General features: G+C 37.4%; 1 protein-coding gene across 1 annotated transcript; it reads right to left on the bottom strand.

Annotated features, from left to right (window-relative positions):
• Positions 1–10,687: 10,687 nt before the first annotated feature.
• LOC133525874 (uncharacterized) lies at positions 10,688–11,362 on the bottom strand. Its single transcript, XM_061862285.1, has 2 exons — positions 11,335–11,362; positions 10,688–11,203 (listed from the first exon to the last, which is right to left on the bottom strand). Exons 1-2 carry the CDS (start codon positions 11,360–11,362, stop codon positions 10,707–10,709), a joined length of 525 nt encoding a protein of 174 aa, XP_061718269.1. The 3' UTR covers positions 10,688–10,706.
• Positions 11,363–13,899: the final 2,537 nt, after the last annotated feature.

Below are 13,899 nucleotides of genomic sequence, written 5' to 3'. Positions count from 1 at the left end.
CGATATTTTGCTAACGGGAAAACAAACACAATCGAAATATTCGTTTACGATAGCTATATTTATATAACGTTATCAAGCCTGGCATATGAAGGTAAAGTCAAGGAATTTGAATTTTGTGCTACTTCGTAGCTTGCCATGTCATCAAAGTCTGGTTACTTTTGAAAGAACCGGAGAAGTACGAGTCGGACTTGCCCACCGAGCCGGGTTCCGTACAAATGTAACTGATTTTATTTCTTTATTTTTTATTTTTTACAAACTTATAGTTTTGAGATTTTTCCCTGTTCTTGTAGTGTAAGGCGATAATACTTGGCAGATTTCATAGTTCTAGGTCAACGGGAAGTAGTACCCTATAAATTTTAATTCCCTTGAGTGCCGATGTATACCTTTTTTTGACTCATAAACGACCGTATCTTTTTTTACGTTAACTTAGAAGTTTTTTTTTTTCACAGCTTTAAGATACTGTAGACTTGAATATATGGCTTTAATTTCAACTCGATATCTCCACGCGTTCCCGAGATAAAGGGTCCTGAAAGACAGACAGACGGACGGACGGACTGAAGGCCGGGCGGACGGGTGGACGGGACGGGTTCCGTTTTTTCTTTTTGAGCTATAGAACCCTAAAAATCGTATCTTTTCTTCATAATCTAAATGTTGTCATAACGGTTAAAGAGGTTTTATCTTTATTAATTAGAAGTTGTAGGCTGATCACGATTATATAGATAATTAAAATTAGTTTTACCAAAGAAGTTAAAACATTTTAGAAAGTGTGATTGTTTGACTAAAATACGACGACGGTGAACGATCCATTATCATTTACTGAGTGTGTAACTTTGGCCTTGCTCACGTCTCATAAATGACCCCGTACTTACCTATAAACTGGACATAATATGCGCCTCCATCCTACAAAGTACGTGGCTCAAAGGTAGTACTTGAAATACCAATTCCAGAAAAAATACCTTTGTGCAAAGTTATTTTCTGTAAAAGTTACAACCTATGCGAGACCACTTTCGTAGTAATGGTGTTTGCAATAAAAAGTCGAAAGCCATTGGCCCTTTCACTTTCATGCACTTATACTCGTACAAGTCTCGTACCTACGAAGATTGATCAATCACTTAAATACTTAGTTTCCATACTGCTCTGGATGTAACGTTATGGATTCAGTAAAGTTGTTATGCCAAATACTTATATACTCATGGGAGGTTATCAATAAATTATTTTGATTCTTAAGTCAAGTATTTATTATTTTATTCTGCTAGTTTATAATAAACTTTTTTTCTCGCGATCTGAAAAGCGATTGGTAAATAACAAATGATATTTACCAATCGCTCGCCAGGTTGGTGGCCTAGCAGTAAGAGCGGGCGACTAGCAATCCAGAGGCCGCGGTTCAAACAAATATCATTTGATATTTACTAGTCACTTTTCGGTAAAGGAAAATATCGTGAGGAACCCGGACTAATCCCTTTAATGCCTAGTTTACCCAGAGGGGTTGGAAGGCCAGATGGCAGTCACTTTCGTAAAACTAGTGCTACGTCAATTCTTTGGATTAGTTGCATAGCGGACCCCAGGCACCCATGAGCCGTGGCAAAATACACGGGACAACGCGAGGAAGATGATTTTTGGTATCCAGGTTGAATCTAAACACCAAGGTATACAATAACCCAAACGTCCACATCATGAACACTCAAATTCTGCATGGTCATAAGATAGTAGTAAGTGTCTGTGAAAATCATATAAACTTATAACATTTTAGTTCTAAACGCTTTCATAGATGACAAATTAGCTTGAACGCGGCGGGGACATTATTCCAGTGTTGCTAGATAATTATTTCGATATTAAGGCAGTATTAATTTAATAATAATTGTCTTATAAGAATTATGCCTGTTGTAAAAATTTAATGTTCGTTTTAGCTTTAAATAAGAAAGTATTTTCATTCGTTTAAAAAAAATCCTAGCCTGGAAGTGTCCTACTGCTGGCCAAAGGCCTCTCCCCTTGATCTCCACGACTCCCAATATACCCGTTTCAATTATCATATTTTTAATTTCGAAACAAACATCTAAACTTTATCGTTCATCAAATAATGGTTATAAAAATATAAGTACACTATTCACAAAAGCATAAACTTGTCTATGTCAGGCGGGCCGTATGCTTGTTTGCCACCGATGTGGTATAAAAAATACATTTTATGAAACCATCTCAAAATGCCGTGGCATTTCTGTGACCAAGACATAAAATCTGTAGATGTTCAGGTTTCGATAAACTGGCAACATTGGAGGGATGACGTCATCAATCGGCATGCGATATCACAATGCCACACAATGACTGACGATAATGAACGGCCGTAGGAATTCGCCTGGCCACTCTTTTGTCGATGGGAATGTGGGTTTATGTGCTTTGTTGGCTTGGTGAGAGATTCGCTTTATTTTATGAGAGATAAGTAAATATCTTAATAATATGAAATAAGAATACTAGAAAATGTAGTCATGAAATGACCGAGATATAGCATAATAAACACAAAAAAGTCAGTCACCATAAAAAAGTGGGAATATATATATAAAAATACCCCAGTTTAATATATACCTAGGATAGTTGGCGTTAGTTGGCAGGTTAGGTTGCAAATAATTTCAAAATCAACACCCATACGTAAAAACACATCGACATTTGACAATCACTGCGCTTTAAATTTACGGCATTTTTATCGATATCTCGAAGGCTTACATCTTATAAATGCGCGAGAGATACCTGTCCCTTTTTAATTAATAAGAAGAAAAAGAAGGGTACCTCTCTTTTGTGATGAGTCTACTGGAGCATCGTAAAACAAAAGCAGGTCCGCAAAACAGTGGCCCACGGTTATAGCAATAATCGGAGATAACTTCGTTCGTTCGTTCGTCTAATTGTCTCTATTGCTCGAATGCAAGAACGATAGAGGCATATGACTATATCGAATTTATGATTTTCGCGGAAGGCCTTCGGCTGCCTGGCAACGCAGCCCACGAGAATCTCGCTCGGAACTCCCACATTCGTTCTCTGTCCACTCTTGTAAAATAAATATGTACGAGTAGCACGAAAATGAAATTATTTATTCATCGTTAGACTACAGTTAAAGGTAAAAATCTTTAAGGAATTATATGAAGATGGAAGGATTTTAGATAAAATTAGATTTAGATTTTTTAAATTATTTTGAATGACAACAAGTCTATGTCTAGGTCTAGTTGGTTGTGACCCTGCTTATGCCGATGGTCCTGGTTTCAAATTCCTGCAAGGGCATTTCATTGTGCAATGAGCACAGATCAGACGGCATAGTTCCTGAGGCATGGGTGTTTAAACTGTCCACAGTATACCTAACTATCGTGGTAACCGACAACCCGTGGCCATGATTATATTTTCGTGGTCATGATTAAATAAAAATTGTCTGTGGTTGGATCTAGTAAGTCGTAATAAGTGATTTCTCATATGAATAAGTATGTTGTTACTAATATAAGGTAGAAGTACTAGTGCTCGACGCGGCACCAGTCACCGACATGGGCACTTTATTTCATGGAAATATATGTTAAATTTGAACAACGTAGATTTTTCTGTATTCGAACTTAATCCTTGTCACTTTGACATAAAGTGCCCATGTCGAGTACTAGTGCAGCGTCGAGCACTAGTACTCCTACCTTATATGGCAATGACGTAACACCGCCATTTCCCAGTCCGCTCCACGGCTAAAGATACCGCGTAACCCATATTATTATATGTATTTTGATTATTAATACTCTTGTACCGTCTCTGTTTATGGTTCTGATCCGTTTGCGAGCAAATTAAACAGAAGTGGTGTAAAAATTATTTTGGAACGTGTTTATTTAACGTGTAGTGACTTCATATGTTTTTTAAAGGGCTTATATTTTGAGTTTAACACTAGATTGGACAAATACTGGAAGGTCATTTTATAAACTAACCTTTTCACCACACATTTTGCACCTCAAAAAACTCTTTACTCTTCAAAACATGGAATGTTGCATTTTATCCCCAAGAGTGCCAAAGTAATTTGATGCAAATTTGAGTTGATTCCTCATGTTAGAATGGACTTTAAGAGATTGATGATTCTGAATGATAAATGTTTAATAGCATTCATTTGAATTCAGTTCGTTATGTTTTACAGTTAGTATTTTCCTCGCGTTGGTGTGGTGAAAAATTGTGTTTCAGTCGGTACCAAAGTTTGTTTAACCGCGTAGGCTTAAAATTTTACTCTTTGATCCATTCGGTAGTTTTCGGGTTCAATTTTCAAATATTTCGCGTGTTCGGGTATCAATATTAGTAAGAGGAATTAAACAGCAACTATGCTCCATTGCAAAACAATAGTACATTGTGCAACGAGGGGGGTAAGTGAAATTTTGGATACGAGGGTGGTAATTCCCGACTGGCTGGAGGGAATTAAAGACCCGAGTTTGCAATATTCTTACCTCCGGAGTTACACACAATGTGATGAAAACATCACACATGCGAAGAAAAAACTAAATTTTAAACGAAATAATTCTTAAATACGGTGACATATCGAATATTCGTCCGCCATTTTGTAATTTCTTAGCATCGAGGGCACAGACCTATTCGGCATTCAGCCACGATTGAAAATTATGTAAATATATTTTAAACGGCTGTTAAATGAATCAAATTATTTAATTTTAAGCATAAACTAAAATATTTAATTATAAACGTCGGTATTTTAAAATTAAAACTCATTTATGCTACTTGGTTTGTATGAATAAGTGACATAATAATAAAAAAAGCTATTACTTCCTAGGGAGTTATAGTTTTTTTTCACAGTCTACAACTCCCGGGGGAATAAAATAGGTCTTTAATTGTCCTTCAGTACACCTGCATGAAATAATTTATTTATTTATTTAATCTTTATTGCACAAAAGAAAACCTTATAGTACAAAAGGCGGACTAAATGCCATGAGGCATTCTCTACCAGTCAACCTTTAGGCAAAGCAGAGAGATTGTGGGCGGTGCTACTTTAACAACAACAACCAAATATAATACAATAACATACCATACATACATAATACATACATACATAAATATACATAATAAAAACTTTTTCGAGCAAGTGTGATGAAATGGTACATTGTGTAACTAGAGGGGTAAGTGAAATTTTGGAGACGAAAGAATTAAAGACCCGAGTTTGCAATATTCTTACCCTCGGAGTTATACACAATATTTTCATCACACTTGCGAAGAAAAAGCTAACTAAATTTTAAGCGAAATAATTTTTAAATACGTTTTACACATTCGTCTGCCATATTTTAATTTTTTGACAGGTTAGGCATCGAAGGCACAGGTCTATTCGGCATTTAGCCACAATTGAAAATTATATAAAAATTTGAAACATAAACTAAAATATTATATTATAAACGTCAGTATTTTAAAAGTAAAACTCATTACGCTACTTGGTTTGTATGAATTAGTTACATAATTTAAAATAAAGCTATAGCTCCCTAGGGAAGTGCACACAATCAACAACTCTCGCGGGAACAATATAGGCCTTATTATTATTTGTCCTTCAGTACAGCTGCATGAAATCAGACTTTTTTCGAGCAAGTGTGATGAAAATAATTATTAACGTCACTTGACAGCGGACAACGCACGTCAGAATGACATAATACCTAAAAATGGCTGATTGTTGCCAGTCCACCTTTAATTAAGGCTTTATTATGTCTCTTCTTCCTCGCGCCGTCCCGGCATTTTTGCCACGGCTCATCGGAGCCTGGGGTCCGCTTGACAACTAATCCCAAGATTTGGCGTAGGCACTAGTTTTTACGAAAGCGACTGCCATCTGACCTTCCAACCCAGAGGGTAAACTAGGCCTTGTTAGGATTAGTCCGGTTTCCTCACGATGTTTTCCTTCACCGAAAAGCAACTGATAAATATCAAATGATATTTCGTACATAACTTCCGAAAAACTCATTGGTACGAGCCGGGCTTTGAACCCGCGACCTCCAGATTGCAAGTCGCACGCTCGTACCGCTAGGCCACCAGCGCTTCATTATGGCATTAGGCTTTATTATGTCTATCGTTATTATTCAAATTACAACATTGAGCTCTATTCCGATATTTGAATCAATTTATTTAGTTATGGTGCATTTTGTTCGTACTTGTACGTAAACGTATTGGCGCGGGCGAGACGCAAGGTAACTAAATAGCATTATTTAAATATCTTTCAGTACCCCTAGTGTAAATTTGATCGACATCATAACGTGACAAACGAGTTTGCGTTAAGTCTCATTTTGTATAGGATTTTGAGTTTCCAAAACGTCCCGCTTGGCACGCTCTTTCTAAATCCAATACAAAATGAGACTAAACGCAAACGCGTACGTCACTGGGGTACACGTAGGGGTACTGATCTCAGTGTACGTTCGAATTGGCCTGTTAGTGTCGGTTATGTTACGCGCCCTTTGAGTCCTCTGTACCCCTAGTGTAAAGTTATTTGTTAAGTTTCATTTTGTATGGGATTTTGAGTATCCAAAACGTCCCGCTTGGCGCGCTGTTTCTAAATCCCATACAAAATGAGTGTTAACACAAACGCGTACGTCACGTCACGCTATCGAATAAATTTATACTAGAGGTTCTGATTTAAAAGTCGAGTTGGATTTATTCAAACTCTAATAATGAAGTCGGAATATCATTTTCAACTTGTTAATGACCTGAGTCTTTAAGACATTCGAGTACTTTCCAGAGAACTTTCAGTTTTTTTACAAAAAAAATTATGATAATAGTTAATCATAAAAAATCCAAAAGGGCCAGAATCTAGAGAGGAAAATGTTGAGAACCTTTGTATGGAAAAATTACCACTAATGTTTCCTCTTAATGCTGACTGTACTATCAGAATACATTATGTGTATTATACATAATGTATATTATGTTCATTATGAAAGTATAGAACGCCCGTAGCACTGTTCCCGTAGCGTAGCTACGGCGGGCTTCAGCGCTACGCGAGTGGGTCGAGGCCAGTGGAGGGGGGAGGGGTATCGTCTGTCGCGAGCATTGTACGTAGTTTTTTTTGGCACAATTTGTCTAAATCACTCCTACTTATCACTTTCTCGGTTAGCTACAGCACAGGGCCTTGACTGTGGCGTAGGCACTAGTTTTAGCGAATAGACTTGACATCTAATTCAGCTGAGAAATTAAGCCTTGAATCAAAAAATTCTAGTTATTATTTCATAATAGACTAGTCAATTAAAAAAAAAAATATATTTATGAAATTCGATAGCCAACTGCTGTTTGATTCACGAAAATAATATTGCTATTTGCATAGAAAAGATTTGTTCATCATCATCAGCTCGATAATACCATAATATAGCATTGTCGCCCAACTTACTACATGACGATGATGAAGTAAACCTGTTATCCCTCATTAGGGACATAGGACTCGCAGAAGAATTTTCCATTTGGCATTAACTTATTACATACAAGGGTCTAATTTAGCGGTGTATTCCCATCTGTGTCCACCCTCTGACTGGGGGGCCCCTGAATGAGAATCATTCATTCCCATCTGTCCCAGGCAGGAATAGATGGGAATAGTTTCATTCCCCGCCGGGAACAGATGGGAATGCATTCTTCTCATTTGGGTATTACCAATTTAGCTTGCAAGATTTATCCGTGAAATGTGAAAAAGACAGAAAACTACTTCGATATTCGAATTTGCCAATCCCTTTTAATGAACTGTTAGCCGAGGCTTAAAAGACTTTGCCTCAAACGAAAACTTCGTCTTTTAAAAATAGTCTGATAGAGTTTTCCGTTTTGCGAAGCCATTTCAAAATGCGATGCACTGAGGAACATTTGGGAGTATAAAAACCTTTGCATTTGTGGGTCGTTTGTAACACAAAACACTTTTTGACGAGGGGGTTTTTGTATTTAGGTAATTCCATTGAAATATGATTATCATTGTTATCATAATGTAGTAAGTAAATTAATTTTCACCAAGCAGAAACGTCTGCGAACGATGCTATTAAGCTTAGAATAAATTGAAAAGTGGAAAATTACTGTCTTGGGTGAGACTTGAACTCACGGCCTCTGGATCCAGAGTATGTAATGTAGTAAGTATTTCTGTAATAAAGTACACCCTTTCTATGTGCCAACTTTAATAAAACACAGTATTTTTGATTTTGCCGTCACTTTCCTCGGTTAATCGCTGGTCAGCTTGAAAAATTTACAGTACCTACATACATACAGTACAAATATATGTAACATGCATAAGTATATATTTCAACATATAAGTACATTAACTAGTGCTGCACTGGTCGTTTATTAGTGTAGGTTTTAAGGTTCTGACGGAAGATCAGCGCTGTGGTCTCCGCAGCATTTATGCTGAGTCAGCGCCTATTCTTTACCACAATACATGACCCTCTACTAATATCTCTATTAATCTAAAAATAAGACACGTAATACATTTGATTATTGACGTAATTATTGATATTAGTGTCAAATTGTATGTTACTTTTTCTTTTGTCTCTTGTCAATTTTCTTTTTCTCTTGTTATTTGTTTGTGTCACAAAGAATGTAAGTTGTGGTTGAATAAAGATTTTATCTATCTATCTATCTATCTAATTAAAAAAACTACTCATTGTTTTCATGTACTTCGACAGTGAAGATCATCAATTATGTATTTGTATCTAGTTGATGTATATAGTTGATATATATATAAATAATTATGTATCAACTAAATGGATAACATTCACCTTAGTAAAATGTATACTTCTTGCTTAGATAATATTTTTTCTCTCCATAATTCCCCGTATTCTCAGAGATCAACGACTCCCAAACAAAACCAATTCAAATGGAGCCAGGAGCCAGCCACGGAATCATTCATAAAAATAAAAGTTTTTCCACTTCTAAATATTTTCCATTCTCCATGATTTATTGACATGATATGTTAACGGCACCAATCATGGAACATTTAAGAAAAAATTTGGAGTGTTTTTGATATTTCACCGACACCTGTAAAATGTCTACCGCTTAATGCTTTAAAAGTTGATTGCCTAATCCGTCCTTTATGTTTTCTGTGTATTTAATGAAAGCTACTGCAATTGATTTAAATATTATTAACTAATTAAAACTGTGTTTTTTTTGCTCCAGTCATGGGACATGTGGCGCCATTCATTTTCAAAATAACAGATATCAATGAAAAATTAAACTTAAGCAGCTCTTTGGCTCTTGTTTATGGTAAAATGTTGCCAGTGATTAAAAACTGATGGTAAATACTTGTTTTACAGGATTTGCCCATACCATTCCATTACTGGTGCCTGTTCCATTATAGGGGTGTTAACTATATGTATGTTATTGACACAACGAAAAACTGGGTATGTTCTTCTGTGTTCTTTTTTTTCAAAATTTGTAAAACAAAAAATATAAACAACTCCTTTTTCAAAAAAGCGAGACCTATAAACCTAGAATATATTATTCTGAAGCGATCAACATTAAAATCACAGTGATTTGTTAAGATTTAGTGGAAACCGTTTTCTTCCGAAATGGAATTTCATACAAAATGTACCGTTATTTCGTTAGGATCGCAAAGCTATTCTTTCTTCTTAATATCAACAGTTGCGAAAGTGTGAAATGCAATGTCGCCCGCGTTCTTTCCGGACTGATACGACCTTCAAACCTTCAAGAAAAGATCCTATTCCCATCTTAATGGCTGGCATCACACTTATTTTAACCCCTCTGGTGTCCATGGGCGAGGGTAATTGCTTAACAGCAGACGACTCGCCTGCTCGTTTGCCTCGTATATCATAAAAACCGGCCAAGTGTGAGTTGGACTCGCGCACGAAGGGTTTCGTACCATTACGCAAAAAGCGGGAAAACACCACGTTTGTTGTATGAGAGCCCCACTTAAATATTTATTTTATTCTGTTTTAAGTATTTGTTATTATAGCAGCAACATAAATATATCATATATGAAAATGTCAACTGTCCAGCTATCACGGTTCATGAGATACAGCCTGGTGACAGACAGACCGACAGTGGAGTCTTAGTAACGGTCCTGTTTTTACCCTTTGGGTAAACAAATTTGGGACAATTAAATTAGTCGAAACTGAATAAGCCTCCTGACATTCTCTGTCTTCCGGCACAGCCTTGGCATCCATTTTAACCATTCAACAGCTATAAATCTATTTAAGTGCGTATTAATCTTTGGTTTCTACAGGTGTGTTAGCGCCCAGAGACGCTAACAATTAATGATATGCAATTAAATGAAATAAAAATATGTGATGATTAATTTAACCTTTTCGCCGCCACGTCAATAAAGTGTCATCAACGCCACGTCAAAAATGGCACTTATACAAACCTGACCAAAACCACTACTTGATATGAAGTCAATGGCGGTGAAAAGGTTTAAATACATCCTGACGTTTCGAATTCTTTTACACCGTTTGTGGGACTGAGGAAATAGTACATTACGATACAAGTGTGAAAAGTAGGAAATTCGCGGTAGGAATTGAGTACCTATTACCTGTTCACACGTGTATCGTATAACGTTTTAGAGTAACATATGGACTTTTAAATTTTTGAGATAGGCACATAAAGTGCTAATTACCGCACTTTTACTATATATGTATATAAATACAATATTATGTCCTTTCTCGGGCCTCAAATTATATCTACTTAAATACCAAATCTTATATTATTCAGTCAAACAAAGTTACTTTCACATAATCTTCTTCTTCTTCAACCTAGCGTTTTCCCGGCCTAGCGCCAGGGTCCGCTCTCCTACTTAATCTTCTCCACTTTGCCCGATCTTCGGCATCCTCAGATGTGAGATTGCTCTCCACCATGTCCGCTCTCACGACCTCCAGCCAGCGCTTCTTAGGCCTACCGCGGCCGCGTGAACTAGGGCCTTGGACAGTGAGGTTGAGGCATCTATTTCCGACGTAGTCTACTGGTCTGCGGCTTATATGGCCATACCATCGGAGGCGACTTTCCTGCAGCTTATCCGCTACGTCACGAATTCCAAGGCTGCCACGAATGTGTTCGTTACGTATGCGATCTAATCGCGTAACGCCACACATCCATCGCAACATCTTCATTTCGGTGACGTGAAGCTGCTGGACATGTCTTCCGAGGACAGGCCAGGTCTCGCTACCATATAGTAGGACTGGTCGGATGATGCTCTTGTACACAAGGCCCTTTAGCTTCACCGGTATCCTAGGGTCGCAGATGACACCGGTTACTTCATAAATATTAAAATAGTAGGGATTGAAGACCTAATGATGACATCTTCGTCATCTTCCTTTTCCAAGTCGGTTGATTACAAAATTCGAATCAAAATAGTATTTATTTTACTTATACAATCTGACTGACGCATAACACAAAACTCTTCAAAGAACATCTTGATGGTTTCCCGAGAATTCCAGAAAGTTCCAAAATCAAATATAGGCTGTCTCTGTCATTCCTCTGTGGAACGACTAAGAGTGAAAGGGAAGTTGTTCAAAATTCAGATTTAGAGTGACCTTTCTTAATCAGACGCGAAACTTGGAACAAAACGTTGCCACGGAGCTAAACAAAAGTTCTTGATTCTATAATAATTTCTGTGATTACAATAGAGTTCATAATGGAAAGTTTCAGAACATACCCAATTTAGTTAAGTAAACGCCTGCAGGGTATCCGGTGTGGTGAGATTTATGAGATAGGTTCAATGGTGTTGAGTTGAACCCATATTCCTTTTCTTGTATTGCGTCTAGCGTGTCTGCCCCGCTCTTCCGTCCATACTAATCGGCACGCTGCGCCGCGTCTCCGCGGCGTGCAATTTTGTATGAAAACGCCGAGAAAACGCGGCACAGAAACGCTAGTGTTTAAGAGCTCATAATCTTGTTTTCATGTGATTTTTTTCATAGCAAATATTTGGCCTCGATTGAAACGTGTAAATAATTCAATATAAAAACAATAATTTTACGTTAGACCCTCAAGAAACAATGGAACATAACTATTAGTGTAGTCCACTACAGCGAAACGAATTAACAATCAAATCAAATAACTCATCAAGTCGATGTCCTACTTTTTGATTTCCATTAGAATTTTGCATGCGTAAATAAGTACTTTACGTACCTACTGCGTCTACGTCTGATAAAGTCGACAGTAATCTACACCAGCTTTAAAAATAGTTGCGATTCGTGTTATCGCTCCTCTACACGATGGCCCAGCGCAGGCCAGTCTAAGGGACGCAGCTATGCGGTGGATTGAGATAGCAATATCACTTACTCCTTCTAACGCATAAATGCGTCCCTTGGACTGGCCTGCGCTGGGCCATCGATCGTGTAGAGGAGCCATTATAAATGTATGTGTATTGTATTGTACAGTCGCCATCCGATATATCGGAGCAGTCGAAGTGCTCATAAATATCTGAACACGCACTCTAGCGCCTTGAAAATAAAGGCAATGGATGTTCAGATATTTGTGAGCACCTTGGCCGCTTCGATATATCTGATGGCAAAATCGTGCTAAATACCATAATACGTTCAACATTTGAGATACGGTAAAGTTCCAATGCTAAGTATTTACCTAAGAAAATGTTGTCTAAGTATAAAGTTAAATTCCATGAACCCAGACAAGAAGTCTACGCGAAAAGCACTCCTAAAGTACAAAATCACACTCATAATTCATAAAACTTAGCAAATCTTTGTTAAATTTTGTTCCTTTCTAATAAAACACAAATGATGAAATGACAGATAAAGACAAACGATTATCAAAGGCTTGTTAGTTTTAGAATCAGTGTTGGCAGGTGATGGGGAGAAATATCGTACTTATTTGATTGTCAAAATGATCGTACGGTTGAAAAAAATATCGTACGCATACCCCAAAAATTGCTTGCAAAATAATCATAAATTTCTTTGACTATATAAGTCAAAGAAAACACAAGTTACGTCTAAATTGCGCAGAAAACAGTTTAATATAGTGTATTCTTCTGATAATATCTACGGATATCTACGGTTTACACATGACATTTCAACATTTTCTACTTACACCAAGGAGCCGAACACCCAAAAGGTGCAAATTTTAGCCTATTTTTGAGGGTAAGTGTCATATTTTGCTTTATATAATACTAGACTCTTAAGGTGGCATCGTCCAAGGGCTGAAATTATCGTACTTTTGCGTACGATAATGTTCTTTGGGAAGTACATCATACCGGAGCCCAAATTATCGTACATGTACGATAATTGTCGTACGCCTGGCAACACTGATTAGAATATTGCGCCGTAGTCGGCTGTGTGAAGCGAGGCGCCCTCCGTGACGTCACGAGGCCGCTCTCTCTGCGGCGTCACAGCGCTGCGTAACCAGGCATTCACATTGGCTACCGAGTGTGAGACAAGATTAGTAGTGAACCAGACCTACTTATACAAAAAAAATATTACAAAAAACTATGTTGTATATATCAATTATACAGGTTGTTTATTTAGTCACCTGCAATAATTTACGGGGTGAATATATAAGTCATACTGAGCAACTTTTTATGGGACCAATACCAAAATCGCGAAAAAAAGTATCCCATAGAAAATATCAAGGTCAGACAGCCGAAATGTACGTAATGTACAGCAAATTTTTTGTTCACTATTTCGGGGTTGCCTATAGTATAAGTTGCTCAGTATTCACCCCGTAAATTATTGCTGGTGACTAAAAGTTCTTCAATTTATGACAGTTAAATTGTAAATGTATAGTCTAAGAATCCCAACAAGGCCTAGTTTACCCCTCTGGGTTGGAAGGTCAGATGGCAGTCGCTTTCGTAAAAACTAGTGCCTACGCCAAATCTTGGGATTAGTTGTCAAGCGGACCCCAGGCTCCCATGAGCCGTGGCAAAATGCCGGGACAACGCGAGGAAGAAGAAGTATAGTCTAAGAATTTAATTTCCGACCCATTTCGTAATTTGTCTCA

The sequence above is a fragment of the Cydia pomonella genome, chromosome 15 (genome assembly GCF_033807575.1).
Source record: "Cydia pomonella isolate Wapato2018A chromosome 15, ilCydPomo1, whole genome shotgun sequence".
NCBI lineage: Eukaryota > Metazoa > Arthropoda > Insecta > Lepidoptera > Tortricidae > Cydia > Cydia pomonella.
The sequence above is the reverse complement of the archived record's forward strand: the minus strand, read 5'-3'. Positions and strand labels throughout refer to the sequence as shown.

Coding starts and splice junctions, on each gene's coding strand:
- LOC133525874 (XM_061862285.1), bottom strand. CDS start 11,362: ATGTTCTTTGAAGAGTTTTGTGTTATGC. Junction 11,204..11,334: donor TGAAGAGTTTTGTGTTATGC/GTCAGTCAGATT, acceptor ATATTTATGAAG/TAACCGGTGTCATCTGCGAC.